General features: G+C 35.2%; 1 protein-coding gene across 1 annotated transcript in view; it reads right to left on the reverse strand.

The window, feature by feature from the left end:
- Positions 1-521: 521 nt before the first annotated feature.
- The window catches only part of LOC150076908 (transcriptional regulator ZNF706-like), a 39,671-nt gene continuing 27,035 nt past the window's right edge, over positions 522-13,157 (reverse strand). Inside the window, exon 3 of the mRNA XM_090386730.1 lies at positions 522-998. Within this exon, the coding sequence (XP_090242856.1) occupies positions 909-998 (90 nt within the window). The 3' untranslated portion in view covers positions 522-908. The remainder of the gene's footprint in view (positions 999-13,157) is intronic.

Here is a 13,157-nt window from a genome sequence, read left to right on the forward strand (position 1 = left end):
GATCCTGAAATCTAAAGATGCCTCAAATAAATTAACATTTATTCTTAATCTTGGTGGTGACCAAACTTTATCTGGTGTATTAGGACCAGATAAAAGAAACATTGTGGCTCTTTAATGAAAAGTTAAGCTACTTTAGCCCAATAGAATAAATGTTAGGACAGCCTTGCACCTTATATGTTAACAGTTAATTTTTCCACATGTAACATATGCCATTTCCTGCTATCTGGTAATAACTATGAAAATTCTTAATGGAACTAACAGAAGTTTTCTTTGGTGATGTATACATTACAGAAAAGGTATTCTAGCTAGTTCAAATTGGTGATTCAAAGTCTTTCAGCACAAGAAATGTGTTCACCAGAGAATGGTTTATGGTCCACAATGTGGATGACAATTAGGAGTTACTCTCCTGAGTCCAGAGATATTTTCAGCATACTGACTCTTGACAGATTCCATCTAATCATAAGGTAATGCTCAAATGTGTATAATGTGCACAAGATAAAAATGCTTCCAACACTGCTCCATGCATCCATAAAAACCTTTATTGCAGTAACTGGCATACAGCCACTGAGTAGGATCATCAGGTAACCTTAGAAATAAGGACAGAGGTCACATCAACTGCAATAAAACCTGTTCCCACTCTTACCTTTAGGTCAAGGACCCCATTAAAGTAGAACAGATGACAAATCTCACTTCATCTGTTATCTTACAAATGTTTATGAAAAATATCCAAGATCAAAAGAGATCTGGCCATTACAGATGACATTTAGATACTGTATAGAAATAATGGTAAATACATGAAAGACATTTTAAATCCCATATTGTACAAACAGCAATTGATCTACATGTTTATGTGGTAAGCTGTGCAAGATTCCAAGCATGCCAGCCACATCTTGCTAGCTGCTAGGTCATCAAACATCTTTAAGTTCATCAGGAAGTGGTGTTTTTGGATGTTTATTTTCAAAGTGTTGCTTGTAAGTCTTTGGATCTGGCATCTGGGCCTGCAATAAATAAGTAAAAATTAGAAAAACCAGTTTTACACATACACAAAGAATTTATGAGATTCATTTATTTTCAGTGTAATTTTGAGCAGTTTCACTCAATGATAATAGCACTAGAACTGAAAATAAAGTAAAATCATGAAGCTGTTTCTCATCATTGTGTTCAGTCATTTAACAAGGCAAATTGTGTAAAAGTATGTGCAGCTTTCAAACTCCTAGTGGTAGATTTTTTGAAAAGCTTGATATAAAAAAAAAAAAAAACACTTAATATTAAAATGTTAACCGTAAGCTGCTTGTTATATACAACTGATAACCTACTTGAGAGTCTGCATAACTCAAATATTGTTTTATAGCAAAGTTATAACGAATTTAGATCAATATTTGGCATTTACCTTTTCCTAGATTAAGTTTGTGAAGTACTATATGTGAACATTAAAGAAAATGTAGATTTCTGTTGTTACTACAATCAATATTAATTTGTTAGGTCAGCATTTACCATATATTTTGACACACAAGTGGACTAATTTTTGCTTAAAAAGTGTGCTTTATTATATTCACTGTATAATAAATTTTTTTTATAATCATCTTTATTACAATTCAATGCAGAATTTTCTGTGCATTAAGAGCACACTACTTTTTCATTCAATTATTTCTGTTCTTTTAAGTTTAGATTTGTGATGTTTTATTACACTACACTGTAAAATGTAGAGAAAGGCATAACTTCTAAATAAGGTAGTCCCTTATGTAGAAGGTCAAGAAACTAGCCAATAGATGTCATTTTTATCGATGTCTCAGTTACATAATCAAAGCGTCCCAAACTTTGATCCAGTAAATGAAATTTGTTTAGTACTGCACTGCATATTGGGTTTCCTTTAAAAACAATGGAATTCCTCAATATGAAATTGCATTTGCCATAAGAAATTTACTACCTCAAAAGGTTAGTTTCAATAAACTTCTGACAAATTTGAAAATTGTTTTTATTAAATTTTTTTTTTAAATTTAAGAAGAAAAATTTTCTAAAACATGAACAAAAATTTACATCTGTGAAAAAGTATGCTACATTGTAAATAGATTAGTATTAATTTGGTCTTTGTAACACCAAGGACATAGCTCCAATTCAAGTCTGGAAACTTACTCTGCATGTAAGTCAACCTTAACTTTGATTTTTTTCTTTTTAAAATTTATTTTTAATGTTTCAAAGGTGTGCTTATGTTGGAATATGCAGCAGTTCTGAAGTTAGAATCAAACTTGGATACTGAACCATCTTGCATTATAAGCATGTATAAATTTCACTCCTATTTTAAAGGATCTAAACTATCTCAGCAACAAGTGACTTCACAACAACTTGTAAAATTTCTGAATTCTCTATAAGACAAGGCTACAAATTCACAAAACAATATTCCTAATTCTCACTTGAATCCATACTTTCAAATCCACTCAAAAAATAGCAAGTCTGAAATCTTTGTCCACTCCTTTCTCTGCCATTTGACAAACATGTCTGTGATCGAATCAAGATCAACCAATACCTGATAAATATATGGTTATATAATCAAAGATGATACAAGTACTAGGACAAAGCTTCTAGGTTCCTCCCCACCAAACCAGCACCATCTCAATCTAATTAACAGGAATTTATTTCAAGAGTCCATATTTGATCTCACATATAAACTAGCCTGTCTATTAATTCTCCACTACCTAAAAAAAAAAAGTTAAATATCAAAGCATTATTTCTAATAAAGTGCATTTTGCTTATGATACATGTAAACTAAGTTATGTCATCTTGCCATGATAAATGACAATACACATTTCATTAGGTCATTCATAATTTCATAAATTAGTGTGACAGAAACCATTTCAGTCTCTGCTAATAATCTATTGGATCGTGTATCCACCCCATCCCCCAGTTCACTTTAGCCATTATTGATGGCCCATTGGCATCAACAGATGTCTAAACCATTTCAAAAATGGATTCCAGCTGGAAGATCGCCTACATCAGTGGTCTCAAACTAGCAGCACCCGGGCTGCATTCGGCCCCACGAAGCAATTTTACACAGCCCACAAATACATTTCAATTGTGTATTTGTTGTAAATACGGTGCTTAGTTTTAGAGACAGATATGGACTGAGCTTATGTGCGCGACTGCTATTGAAGGAAAAAAAAGATAGAATGAATAGGTTGGGGCTTTGTCTTTGTATGCCAGGCCATGTGACTGGGGTAAGGTGGGAGAACTTCATGTCAGTACAATCAGTAAATTTAGTTCGCCAGCCAACAGTTGGTGGTGGTGCTTCAGTATTGTGGTGTTTCCAATTTTTTCTATTGAGACTCACATATTGGTACTTCTGATATATATTATCCTTGAGTCAGTCACTAGTTAGTTGGATGCACAGCTGCACAATTCATATTGCTTTATATAGATGGAGACAAACTAACATACGGCTTATAAAAAACTTGTTTATTTGTGCTTGTTGTTAGATCTAACGATAAACAATAGCTATTGATATAATGTAGATTCTACATTATATCAATACCTATCGTTTAGAATTGTGCATAACTTTTGAGTGTTGCTTTCATAAAAATATCTTGTTAAATTAAAGTTGTAAATAAAATTATAAGTGATTTTAATTAAGAGATTAAACTGCAAGCCATGTCTTTAACAAAGGGTTGTTGTTATTTGAAAGCTACTGGCACAAGAGCAGCTTAGGCTATAATGCGGCCTAGCCTAGGAAGGAGAGTTTCGTATATCAGCATTTTTTCACTTTCCTTGTTGTTTATGGCAGAACCAAGATTCTGTTATATATATAGCTTCTCTATAAATGATATACTATTAATTTTATATGTTTTGAAAGTATCCAGTTAGCTTAAGGAAGGAGAAAGCTTCGGTAATATTTGGCAGGCCATCTAAAATTATTCATTATTGATTGGAAGGCTCTTTGATGTTCTTTATGAAATTTTGGATAGTTCACCACAAAGTGATGTATAGTCAGCGGAACTTGACAGTTTTGGCATTGAGGAGGGGGGGGGGATGTCTTCACCTCTTAGTAGGTGAGAGTGAGTCATACGTATATACCCGATTCAAAATCGAGCAAAGATCACTTCTTCCTGTCTATTCGATCGGAAGCTAGTAGGCCACAGTCGAAGTTTCTTTAATTAGACGAAGTTTGTCGTTAGTCTGATCTAGCCAGTGTTGTTCCCATTGTTTTATACTGCCTTGGTGGATCAAGGACTTGTAATCTGTATATGGCATTGTTCGAAAGGCATAAGAGGTGGAAGCTTCTTTTGCTGCTTTGTCTGCTCTTTCGTTTCCAGTTATTCCTGTGGGGCCTGGGATCCAGCAGAATCTGATAGTGATTTCTTTGTAATAGGTTTGATACTGAAAATTGGATATGTTGTAGGATTGGGTGTCCTTTGGTATTTGTGTTCTGCAAGGCAGTAACAGAGCTAAGCGAGTCCGTGAAAATAATGCTGTTTGCTATCTGTTTGTTTGATTTATAGCCATATTCGGCAGTAAAAATACTGCATTCTTTTGGGAGTTGTTGGATGAAGGTACAATCCTCAAAATGAATTGCAGCTCCTACACAAGTCTGATTTAGACCTATCTATATATATGAAAGTGATGTGGATATTGTTCTTTGTATGCTGCATATAACTGCTAGTAGTTTTTTCTTGATAGTGTTTTTTCCCCAGGTTTGAAAATACATATTGTATATGGGTTGAACTATGCACCATGGTGGAATGATTTGTGCAACTGCAGTAGCTACGTTGTCATAATCTAGCTCTCGGCTAAGTAGTAAATCTTTCAGACGGATGTTGGCAGGTTGATTCATCAGTGGATGGGTTTGGTATACGTTTTCCCGGTTATATGAAAACAGAAAGTCTCTATTTGAATGATCACTGATAGATTATCTTGACGGCATAGTGTAATAACAAGTTCTGTCGTCTAAGCTCTAATGAAGGTTCATGGGCTTCTGCATAAAGGCTTTGTATAGGTGAAGTTTGAAAAGCTCTGAGTGCTATATGGAGTCTAACCATCTCAAACCACTTGGTTTCAACAAGTCGTAAACAGCTGCTCCATAATCACCTCGAATGCCAACACTCGATTCAAGTGTTGGCATTCGAGGTGAGTGGACGTGCTTCTTCAGGGCTCCTCAGTTAAGTGGATTGGATTACTGCTTTTAAATATTTGATTTATTTAGATATTGTTGGATTATTTTGTTATAGGTTCTCCTGTAACAGTTTGACTTTAATAATATTATTTTATTATTATTAGCCATATGGTGCAAGGAAGCCTGAGGCTTATGCTGCACCAGGCAAAAAAAAATTTCCCTATTACCCTGAGAGAGAGTAGAAAGGAATCACCAAGAAGAAGAATGATGATATCCAGCTCAGGACCCTAGGTGTGCCAAGCCCATAACTCACCAGAAGTTAATTTTCATTGATATTTAGCTAATTTTATAATGGTAGTTACAAGATCTGCCTTAAGCACGTCACAGGGTATCGTGACTCACACAGAAATAGCCGATGGCGATTTAAGGGTGAGTCATGATTTAATCTGTTGTGAAACCTGTGGAATGTTTTCACAAGGTCTACCTGGTGACTAATCATAGCTCACCTGGGGATTCTTTTCTTTGTGTAAGAAGTGCACCAATCTTAAATTACAATTTGGTGCACTGATGGAACAATTTGAGTCCCAGAAAAAACAGGTGCTTGCCCTCGAGAATAATGCATCTGGGAGCTCGTCAGGGACTCAAGACTCCAGCAATCTACCAAGTGATGCACACCCGATTCGGGCCTCAAAACAGAAAAACCAAATGCAAACTACTTTGGTTAAAAAGGACATTGTTTTATTAGGAGACTCCATTGTCAAGGAAACAGGGAATATTTTTTGTAATAAGGAGAGGTAGAGTAGAACCAGGGTATGTCTGCCGGGAGCAACTATTAATGATGTCACCAACAGACTGTCAGATTTTAAGGGGGGTAAAGAGAATATTATTATTCATGTAGGAACTAATGACATTAAACGTACACGATCTGATGATTTTTTTGAAAAATACAGGACCATTCTGAGGAATGCTGCGAGCTAGGCCACAATGTCTGTGTCTGCAATTCTGCCCAGACATGACAGGAAGGATTATATGTTAAAAGCCTTGTGGATTAACTCAAGACATGAAGGACTTTGTGAGGCTTTAGGGGGGGGAAATTTCTATCAGCATGGCCCACACCTGTAGGTAGAAGGAATTTGTTTTGTAGAGATGGGATACACTTAAACAAAGGTGGTGCAAAAGTTTTTGTCAGTATTATTGAGGATACCTTAAAGGTTCAGGGAAACTGCTAGTTAGGAGGGATGTGGGTAATACTGACACATGTTTATCTGATAATATTGGTCAAAGTAACTCTTGCACATACCTCAAGAGTTCTTATCTGTTACCCCAACTGGACATATTAACTAAATGTTCTGGGGGCAGAAATGTTTCAAGTGAGCAGGTAGCTAATGCCAGGGAAGAGAGCTTAAAAAACTTCAAGGGTTGTGTTAGGGTTGTTAAATATACAAAAACAGTGTCTTAATTGTTTATATAGTAATGTTATAAGTGTCTTCAATAAAATGAGCAAATTCGAACTGCTGGTTAAAACAAGTAACGCGGACATAATAGGGCTTACGGAGACGTGGTGCCACCCAGAAATTGGGGATGATTAGTTTCAGTATGGCTTGTATAATGTATTTAGGAAGGATAGAGTAGATAGAAGGGGTGGTGGGGTAATGCTTCTTATCAGAAGTAGCCTGAGTGTGACGATAGCTTTCCCAGATTCAGACATTTCACATGCTAGTATAGAATCTGTATGGTGTGAGATAGTTGGAAACAAAAAGGTATAATGCGAGTAGGAGTAATCTACAGACCAGGTGATTGTGATGATTATGACAAAAGCCTCTACAAATGGAATGGCCAAGTAAGCATCAATGTCTTATTATGGGTGATTTCAATTTGCCTCTAATTGATTGGAGGCAATGGGAAGGAAACTTGACATGGGGAACAAAATTTTTAAATCAACTAGATGATTTATTTATATCAGCATGTCAGGGAAAGTACTAGAGAAAAGAATATCCTAGACCTCATCATCACCCATGAATAAAATTACATAACAGGGCTGACAGTAGAGGAACCAGTAGCAGGAAGTGATCACAGTGGATGATGATGAGAGAGGTAGTAGCAGTAAAAGGCAAAGGAATGGGTTTTAATTTCAGAAAAGGAAATTACGATGCCTTAAGGTACCTACATGGCCTCTATTAACTGGGTAGATATCGTGCAGAGAATGAAAACAATTGAACTGTAGTATGCTTTTAAAACATTAATCAGACACCTTGAATGTGTATTTACCATTTAAACAAAAAAAAACTCCGAGAAGGGTTCCAAGTTGGATGAATAGCGAAGTTGCCACATTACTTGGGCAAAAAAATTTGGCATGGAAAGGTTACAGAGCAATAAAAAGTACTTAAGCCTATAACAGCTACAAGATGATCTGTAATAGAGCCACAGAAAAGGTTAGACAGGCAAAGGCAGTTTATGAGAAATCACTAGCAAACAGAGCAAAGAGGGAGGATAAGTTCTTCACATATATAAATACCAAGAAGAGCAGGACAAACTAGATCAGACCTTTACGTAAGGGAAAGGGGATAGTATTAAATACACCAGCTGCCAATGAACTCAGTTATTTTGCATCGATATTTACAAATGAAAAACCTTTTGTGGCAATGGGAAATTGGAAGCGAAGTTGAAAAATATGTAATTAATGATATTGAAATTTTGCAAGATTATTTAATGAAAAAAACCTTTTGCACCTACAGGCCAGTAAGGCTCCTGGAGTTGATGGGATATACCGTATAATCTTAAGGGAGGCAGCAAGTGAGTGTATTGAACCATTGAGGCTAATTATGTGAGCTTCACTAGACTCTGGAGAGATTCCCTTGGATTGGAAAAGTGCCAATGTATCTCCCATACATAAGGGTGGTTCTAAGAGTGAAGTGGGAAATTATCAACCTGTCAGTCTGACTTCAGTGGCAGAGAAAATCATGGAGGCAATGATCAAGGGTGGAATTCAGGATCATTTGGATCAAGTTGAAATTCCCAGGATACTCAGCATGGTTTTGTAAAGGGAAAATCATGTTTAACAAATCTGGTTTGCTATTTTGAAAGGGTCACTCACAAGCTGGATTTAGGGAATAATTTTGACATTGTTTATTTAGATTTCAGCAAAGCTTTTGACTCAGTCCCACATGAGGGGTTGCTTTATAAGGTGGAACAGGCTGGAATCACTGGGAAAATCCTTAGATTGATAGCAGGATGGCTTCAGGGCAGGAGGCAGAGAGTTGTGATAAATGGCTATTCCTCAGATTGGATTGAAGTAAGAAGTGGGGTCCTAAGGATCAATATTAAGACGACTGTTGTTTTTAATTTTCATAAACAACATTGAAGGGATAGAGGGCATGATGTCTAAATTTGCAGATGTTAAAATTGGTAGAGTAGTTAATGATCACTGTCAAGCTGATCTTCAGAGAGACCTAGATAGACTTCAGGAATGGTCAGAAAAATGGTAGCTATGCTTTAATCCAACAAAGTGTAAGGTATTATACCTGGGAAACAGTAATCCCAAAATAACTTATTCACCTGGTGGAGTTCAACTAAACCCAGTACTGGAGGAAAGGGACTTGGGTGTTATGATACGGTCAGACATGAAATTCTCTGAGCATTGTAAACAGGTTGCAAGGAAGGCCCATGGTGTCCTATCGATGATCTATCGAACTTTTGCAAGTAGAGATAGGGACGTGATAATCTCATTATATAAGGCTTTTGTTAGACCACACTTGGAATACTGTGTTCAAGTATGGAGGCCGCATCTAAAGAAAGACAGCTTCTTGAAAGGGTGCAAAGACAGGTAATTCTCCTGGTGAGATTGGCAAAAGGGCATCCTTATGATGAAAGACTTAGAATATATGGGTTGCAGAGTTTGGAAACTAGACACCTTAGAGATTTGATTGAGGTGTTTAAGGCTCTGAGAGGCATCAGTAAAATGAATGAGGACAAAATTTAAGATTATAAATGATGCTAGAACTAGGGGACATAAATTCAAGTTATGGGGGGGAATGTTTAGATTGGACTGCAGGAAGTTTTATTTTAGCCAGAGAGTTATAAATTACTGGAATAAGTTGCCTACATGGGTGGTAGAGGCTGACAGTTTGGGGAAATTCAAAGGTGATCTGGATAGTACCTTCGGGTCAGGGAAGTGCATAGGATGATAGGTTTAATTCTTTTCTTTTATTAATTATTTTTTTATCAATTATTATTATTTTTTTATCATTGTTTTAGTCGTTTTTTTGGCTGGTGCAGCATAAGCCATAGGTTTTCTTGCACTATGCAGCCATTACTAATACTAATCTAGTTTGGAACGAACTATAGATCGATAAAGTTTGAGAAGTGTATATCGATCTGCTCCCCAAGTTGTTGCAGAAAGAACTCTGAGAATGTTTAATTTCTTTAAGCAAGAAAGTCTGAGTTGTTTAATGTGATCAAGGAATGTTAGTTTCTTATCCAAGAGGAGTCCTTAGAATCTTATGCTTGGTACTACTGGGATAATATGTCCAAGTTTCAATTCAGGATTGGGGTGTAGGTTTCGTTTTCTACAGAAAAGTAGACATGCAGTTTGTGTGGAAATCCGGAAGCCATTTGTTTGAGGCCATTTGCTTATTGTTCCTTGTAGCTGCCATTCTATACTTTGCATATTCTGAGAGTGATAGGAAATGCTGAAATCGTCAACATATAAAGCTGTGTCAATGATTCTTGGAATGTGCTCGGTTATTGTATTTATTTTAAAGGATAAAAGAAAAGTGGACGAAGAAGGACATGTTTTTCAAGATAAACGGGAAATTATGTACTTTTGTGGTGTTGTGTGCAATAAAATGGTATGCTTTATTTGTAATAAGGGAATATTGGTTCCAAAAGAATACAATTTATGCCACCATTATGAAACAAATCAAAGAAAAATTTGAAATGCTGAAAGGCAAATTGAGGGAAGAAAAGTTAGTTTCTGAAATCTGGCTTATAACGACAATTTTTTTACTGAAGCAACAGTTCACGCAAGTTTTGCTCTCGCACACATCATTGCAAAACAATCAAAACCATTTACTGATAGCAAATTCCTTAAAGATTGTTTGATTAAATTTGCTGAACTTTTGTCCTGACAAAACAGTTATTTAAAAATATTAGTTTGTCAGCCGTTACACAGTAGCGGAACGTATTAACGAAATCACTAGTGATTTACGATGTCAGTAGCGGAACATATTAACGAAATCACTAGTGATTTACGATGTCAGTTAAAAGAAAAAAAGTATAGATTTTGCAGCAGTTGATGAGAGTACTGACATCACAGATATAGCACAACTTGCCGTTTTCGTACAAGGTGTTACTGATGAATTTGAAGTAATTGAGGAATTATTGGAAATAATTCCTATGAAAGAAAAAACTGGTGCACAGGATATTTTTTCTGAAATAAAAACCGTAATAGATAAATAAATTAAGTTGGGATAAAATGGTTGGATTTGCAAGTGATAGTGCAGCTGCTATGGTTGGTAAAAAAAAAATGGAGTAGCAGTAAAATTAAAAAATATAGTGAAAGAAGAAAAATTTCAGAATAATTTTTGCACTATACATTGCATTATTCATCAAGAAGCACTTTGTGCCAAAAGTTTGCAGATGGATAATGTTATGGAAACAGTAAACTTTATCCATGGATGAGCTCTGAATCATCCAGAATTTGTTGCATTGCTTGAAGAAATTGAAAGCGAGTATGAAGAAATGTTTTATTATAATGAGGTGAGATGGTTAAGTCGAGGAGCTGTATTAAAATGGTTTTTTGATTTAATAAATGAAATCAAAGTTTTCCTGACACAAAAAACAAAACCATCGATGACCTACATAATGATATGTGGATAACAGATTTAGCATTTCTTGTTGACTTAACCAGGCATTTAAATATTCTCAATAAAGAGTTGCAAGGAAAGAATAAACTTATCACTGACAGGTATGCTTGTATGCTTTTAAAGTTAAATTGCAATTATGGGAAACACAACTGGAATCAAAAAATATTGTACATTTCCTACATCTTAAATCTTGCCCTATTATTTCAAATGAAAAATCAAGAATATGCAAGAAAAACAGCATTATTACAACAAGAATTTGAAGAAAGATTTAAATGATTTGGAGTCAGATTTTATATTATTTTCATTACCATTAAAAACAAATGTGAACAACACACCAGAAAATCTATAAATGGAGCTAATTAATTTTCAGTGTGATATAAATCTTATTCAAAGATTCAACTAAGAATTAACTTTTATTCATACTTGTCAAAAGATAAATACCCTCAGTTACGAATTTTTGCAATAAGAATAATCACATTGTTTGGGGGTACATTTATATGTGAAAAGGTTTTTTTCGCAGTTGAAAATTAACAAGTCTAAGAAAAGAACCCGACTGACCGATGAGCATCTACAATCCGTGATGAAGATTGTTTCTAGTAATTTTCCTCCAAGGCTACAAACTTTATCAGAATCGAAATGCCATCAAGTGTCAAGTTGTAGTAAGAAATAAAGTTTATAAAAATACATATGTAAAAAAATACATGTTTATACAAACATATGTATTTTTTTCTGTATGTGTAGAAGAAAAATTTAATAAATAAAAGAAAGAGAATAAATAGGTTGAGAAAGAATTTCCGAACTTATTATAAACTTACACGCAACACACACACGCACATGTCACACCAGGTTATAAAAGAGTGGTATCCATACATTAGGGGTAAGTACGGTGCAATATATATATATTCACACATTTTGTTAAAATAAAAAAATCCGGCCTGTCAGCTGTTTTCAGATCGTGCATTTAGCCTGCATGCAATTTGAGACCACTGGTCTACATGATGTGGAAGTGCTTTCATGTCCAGTTTGTTCACTAGATGTTGCTATTTAACATATTTGGGATGTGGTAGGACCTTCAGTGATTTCTGCCTCAGTCTCCTACCACCATTGCCCAACTTATAGCATAAGAGAAAAAGCATGGGTTGATGTTCAAATGATTTGTACCTTTGACTTCCTACCACAACACCTGGCTGCTTGTATCACCATTTGTGAAGGTCACTTTGTGTTGATGTGCACTGCATTTTTGCAAGTAACTACTGCTGAATTGATACCCAAACAATCATTTGTCTACATCCATTTACTTTCAGCTAAAAGCATACATTCTTTTTAGGTGGAAAATTTCAATGACAAGCTGTATGTGATGTGATATTTAAGATCATTATTTATGCTTAATACACTGAATGGCCAGTTTAACGGTTACATTCCATCCAAGGAATTGGACGAGAGCACACCAGGTTATATAAAGGAGATAATATGCATGCCAATGCACATATCACTGACAGTACTAAAGTGATCATCCACAACTCTGTCAACAGTAGTCCAGTGGCTCAAGACAGCTTGATATGAAAAGCCAACAGTAATTATAACAGACAATGACAACTGGTCAAGTACTATGATGGTGTGCAAATGGTATACCAGAAGTGTAATTCTTCAGACCCTGTCACAGATGGAGCACAGCAAAGGCAAATTCTAGGCTCTAGCAGGTATATATTAAAAAAAAAAAACAGCCATGGGTATAGGACCACCAATGCTGTTTGCCTGGTCTGAAAAGTTCCCTATTCTATGCTTACAAATATGCCAACAGCAGCACAAGTCAATGGAACCATTGTTCAGGTTGCCAAAACTACAGACTGGAAGTTTAATACGTTAAGTCAGGGGTGCCACGTAATTTGGGTTTAAGTTAGTTAAACTTTTTTAAAAAATTTATATTTATTTCATTATAAAAAGGTATACGGTATCTTTTTAATTTTGTGGTGATCTATAATTGATGTTTATTTAGTACCTCTATATAAAGAATAGAATTATTATAGATATAATTTATATTATGAATTGTAATTTTGGTTATAGCTATATTATTGTAATAATTATCATATAACACATTTTTGTTAAAAAAAAAAGGGTGCCGGTACTCATTCTTTGCTGTCAGGAAAAATTGAAAATGAAAATTTATTTTTTTCTTGATATTGTTACTTTAG

The sequence above is a fragment of the Mastigoproctus giganteus genome, chromosome 12, assembly GCF_048544385.1.
Source record: "Mastigoproctus giganteus isolate SK-2022 chromosome 12, ASM4854438v1, whole genome shotgun sequence".
NCBI classification, from domain to species: domain Eukaryota; kingdom Metazoa; phylum Arthropoda; class Arachnida; order Uropygi; family Thelyphonidae; genus Mastigoproctus; species Mastigoproctus giganteus.